The sequence below is a fragment of the Salmo trutta genome, chromosome 14 (genome assembly GCF_901001165.1).
Source record: "Salmo trutta chromosome 14, fSalTru1.1, whole genome shotgun sequence".
Classification (NCBI taxonomy): domain Eukaryota; kingdom Metazoa; phylum Chordata; class Actinopteri; order Salmoniformes; family Salmonidae; genus Salmo; species Salmo trutta.
In genome coordinates this window covers 27,107,762-27,112,454 of record NC_042970.1, presented here as the reverse complement: position 1 = coordinate 27,112,454, position 4,693 = coordinate 27,107,762, and the positions used below count along the sequence as shown (strand labels likewise).

The 4,693-nt window shown below is 39.0% G+C and overlaps 1 protein-coding gene across 1 annotated transcript; it reads left to right on the top strand.

Annotated features, from left to right (window-relative positions):
• Positions 1-1,011: 1,011 nt before the first annotated feature.
• On the top strand, positions 1,012-2,385 carry LOC115207716 (guanylin). The gene is made up of 3 exons (XM_029775123.1): positions 1,012-1,179; positions 1,509-1,707; positions 1,934-2,385. Exons 1-3 carry the CDS (start codon positions 1,102-1,104, stop codon positions 1,990-1,992), a joined length of 336 nt encoding a protein of 111 aa, XP_029630983.1. The 5' UTR covers positions 1,012-1,101; the 3' UTR covers positions 1,993-2,385.
• The last annotated feature ends 2,308 nt before the right edge of the window (positions 2,386-4,693 follow it).

Sequence of the window (4,693 nt, the reverse complement as noted above, 5' to 3'; positions counted from 1 at the left end):
CAGTTGATGTTGAAATGTGTCTGTTACTTGAACTCTGAAGCATTTTTTGGGTTTTCAATTTCTGAGGCTGGTAACTCAAATGAACTTATCCTCTGCAGCAGAGCTAACTCTGGGTCTTCCTTTCCTGTGGCGGTCCTCATGAGAGACAGTTTCATCATATCGCTTGATGGTTTTTGCAACTACACTTTCAAAGTTCTTGAAATTTCCCAGATTGACTGACCTTCATGTCTTAAAATAATGATGGACTGTCATTTGTCTTTGCTTATTTGAGCTGTTTTTGCCATAATATGCTTGGCATTTTACCAAATAGGGCTGTCTTCTGTATGCCATTAAGGAGAGAAATTGCACAAATTAACTTTTAACAAGGCACACCTGTTAATTGACATGCATTTCAGGTGACTACCTCATGAAGCTGGTTGAGAGAATGCCAAGAGTGTGGAAAGGTGTCATCAAGGCAAATGGTGGCTACTTTGAAGAATCTCAAATATATTTGTTTCACACTTTTTTTGTAACTGTATGATTCAATATGTCTTATTTCATAGTTTTGATGTCTTCACTATTATTCTACAATGTAGAAAATAGCAACAATAAATAAAAACCCTGGACTGAGTAGGTGTGCCCAAACATTTGACTGGTACTGTAAATATATATTTTTGATTATAATTTTTTTTAGGGGGTAGATGAGCTTTAATTTTGCAGAACGATTGTGGATACTTTACATAAAGATAGTTTGTGTGACAGTTAACAGGGATTCCTTGTTAACCAACGTGGTAAGTGGAGGTGTGTGACCGACTGTAGAAGACATACCATCAAGTGTGTCCATAAAAACACCAGACTGGGGATGAGGTCAGAGAGGATTTATGAATCGACCTTTATGACATTGTAAAATCCACCATCACTACTCATTAACCCGTGAGAAATACTTTTCTCCCATTTGCAGCTCGGCCAATCCTAGGCCTGCATGACTGAACTGAGTTGAGAGTCAACCCTTTAAAAGGAAGGAGGGAGATGAACGGAGAGCAGAAACTGAGGTGAGCAATCTTCCAAACACACCAACAACAGCAAGACTAAAGGCTCAAAGCAAACCTCTCAAAAGACAAGATGAAGAGCATTCTCTCCATTGCTCTCATGGTCCTGGCTCTCTGTCTGGTGTCTGAAGCACTAGCTGTCAAAGTACAGGTAAGGGCTCCTCTTAAAGCAAGGTTTACCTTACTATAATGTATGATGACTATTGACTGCAGATATGTCAGAATGGTCAATGGTAATCTAGTGAAATAATGTTTTGTTAACCCTCAGTATGTAGCTGTAACAGACACATTTCCGTGTAGCATTTTCTTTTTAGCAACAAGGCATATACTTGGTGCAAGCCAGCATTACAAGTCTATGGGCATCCTCCTCACATTCAGAATATGTAAAGCATCGCAATGATTTGCTGGGACCCCAATATGACCCACAGATATGGTGCTTTGTCTAACCTGTGTTTATGTCCTCTCCTCTCTTCTCTGTAGGAGGGAGACTTTTTTTTCTCACTGGATTCAGTGAAGAAGCTCCAAGAACTGACAGCAGAGGACAGCAATGTAAACAGGATGCAGAATCCTCGTCTCACCAGCACCAGCTTTGCTTCTGTCTGTGCTAACCCTTCCCTGCCACAGGAGTTCATGCCCCTTTGCATGAAGAGAGGGGCAAGCATGTCTCTCTCAAGACTAGGTAAGAAAAGACCACTCTATAGAATAATATCCACTATAGTCCAACTTGGTGGATCAGACCAGATTGTGATAAGACCGTAATAATTTGTTGATGGAGTCATTGATCGGAATTGTATAGAACATCTCTCTTATGTACATCCAGTTGGTCTCTGCAATATGCCGTTGTAGTTTGACTGAGTGATTTTGGAACATGTTTTAACACTGTACCTTTCTCTTCTTTCTTCCAGCTGCTGTGCCTATGGACATCTGTGAGATCTGTGCCTTTGCTGCCTGCACAGGCTGTTAGTCAAAATATCAACCTGACGGCCATCAGAAGACAAGCCACTCACAATTCTCATTCTGCATATCGTGACAACAATTTAGATTTCATGTTTAAAATTGCCATCTTCAGATGGCCGAAAACATAATTGGCTCAAAATTTTAAAGACTGATTAATTGATGGAGGCTCATTTTCTAGAAACTGTTACTTCGGAGCATATTTAGCACTTATTTGACTGTTTTTTTTCTTTTTATAAATTGACTTTTATTTTGGGGGTTTTGGTTTGTTACAGTTCTATCTTACAAGGCTTTGTACTTATTTAATGTTCTTTTTGTTTTCATTGACACAAGTCTTTGGAGTTTTGTATTCTTTTGTATGTTTATGAATGCCTCATGTTTAATAAAAAAGCATTGAAAAACACATGTTGTTGTTTGAGTGAGTGGTCTACCAACTGTAACTGGCTGGCAAATCTTGAATAGAACATTTGATAAACTGACTGAAATTGGAACAACACAGAGAACAATACTTCACCCACAGTTGGATGAAACCTGAAATGTGGGTCTTTCCCCACATATTTATTGAGAGTGAACCTTGAATAGAGCATATATTTGATAAACCAGCGGACATTGGCACAACACACAGAATAATACTTAATCCACTTTTGGTTGAAACTTGGCATTTGTGTCTTTCCCCAACACGTCCATTGAGAGGACGATAGTACACCCCAAGGCTAACTCCTGCAGTGCACAACTTACATCCGACAGTCTATTGTCACTGTACTTTTGCTTCACTACCTAAAAAATGTATTCATTGTTGGTGCGTAGCTACGTAGACAGTAGTAGATTTCACAACAGCAATAGAAGCCAGCAACCCTCTGGTTGCTAGTACATCTCCCACTGTTGCCAGTGCTGGTATTTTAATCAGTACCCCTCAGGATTCTGCTCCTTATATCTAACCTGTAGGACAGGGTTGGAAAGCTGTGGTCTTCTTGTCCCATCCCAAGCTAACACACCTGACTCAAAACATCCAATAATCGCAATCTTCAATTTAGAATCCCATTAGTTTAATCAGGTGTGTCAGCTATGCATCCCTTTAAAACCTCTTAAGGATCCACCCGTTTTTAAAATGTTTCGCCATTAAATGACATTCCCAAATCTAACTGCTTGTAACTCAGGCCCTGAAGCAAGGATATGCATATTATTGATACCATTTGAAAGGAAACACTTTGAAGTTTGGGAAATGTGAAAGGAATGTAGGAGAATATAACACAATAGATCTGGTAAAAGATAATACAAAGAAAAAATTGTTCTTTTGTATTTTTTATGTACCATCATCTTTGAAATGCAAAAGACCATAATGTATTATTCCAGCCCATGTGCAATTTAGATTCTGGCCACTAGATGGCAGCAGTGTATGTGCAAAGGTTTAGACTGATCCAATGAACCATTGCATTTCTGTTCAAAATTGTGTATCAAGACTGCCCAAATGTGCCTAATTTGTTTATTACTAACTTTTCAGGTTCAAAACTGTTGCACTCTCCTCAAACAATAGCATGGTATTCTTTCACTGTAATAGCTACTGTAAATTGGACAATGCAGTTGGATTAACAAGAATGTAAGCTTTCTGCCAATATCAGATATGTCTATGTCCTGGGAAATGTTCTTGTTACTTACAACCTCATGCTAATCGCATTAGACTACGTTAGCTCAACTGTCCTGTGGATGGGACACCGATCCCAAAGAAGTTTTAAGACCTGAGCTGCCCAGTGTCAACATCTGCTCTAGCTGGTGCTCCCAGTGCATGGCAATGCTAATTGTGTGTAGTTCAGTTATATTATTGGCATTAAAGAAAACATTGATATGGTTTACAAGCTCAAAGAAACAATCCCCAGCAACCTTCAGTGTTTAGGCCATTCTACCATTTCAATTTTCTAAGCGAGTGTGAAAGTAACAGAAAATGTAAAGTATGTATTCTGCAACAGTCTCTTTGTAATGTTCACTGACAAGTATAGAGACAAATGTTAGAAAACAAATGAATAGCCCTTGTTTCTCTGAGGGGTCAAAAGTAATTCATACGTAGCCTATGAACTGAGGTCTCAATTCAGTTGAACCTATATTGCGGTTAGTTGTTTTTTCCATGGTCAAATACAATCACAGAAAGGTTTAGACACTCTAAAAACATATTGCTACCTCTATTACTATCAGGTAGACTTATCACAGGTAGATCCTTTCCGTTCCCAGCCATATAGTAGGGTGGTTAAGCTGATGAATCATTCACTTTTTGATAAAAGCACCAAATTTGGATGTAGATTTCTGTACCCTAAAATGATTTAGATATGGAGCCACCCCAGATTTCAAAATTGCCCCCAACTGTAAAACTATTTTACAATTCAGAAGGACTGCTTTGAGGTGAAGGCCCTACATTTGTCACAAAGCTAGATTTATGGACCCTGAAAAGGTTTCATATATGGAGCCACCACAGATTTAGCACTTGGGGCCATGGCGGCCATCTAACAAAATGGTCATAGACAGTAGTACTATTTCACAGTTAAGAAGGACTTTTTCGAGACAAACACACCAAATTTGACACAAGGAAGATCTATGTAGCCTGAAATTATTTAGGTATGGAGACACCACAGATTTGGCCCCTAGGGGCTGTGGCAGCCATCTTACAAAATGGCCACTGTCTGTAATACAATGTTACCGTTCTGATGGCTTTTTTTAAGATA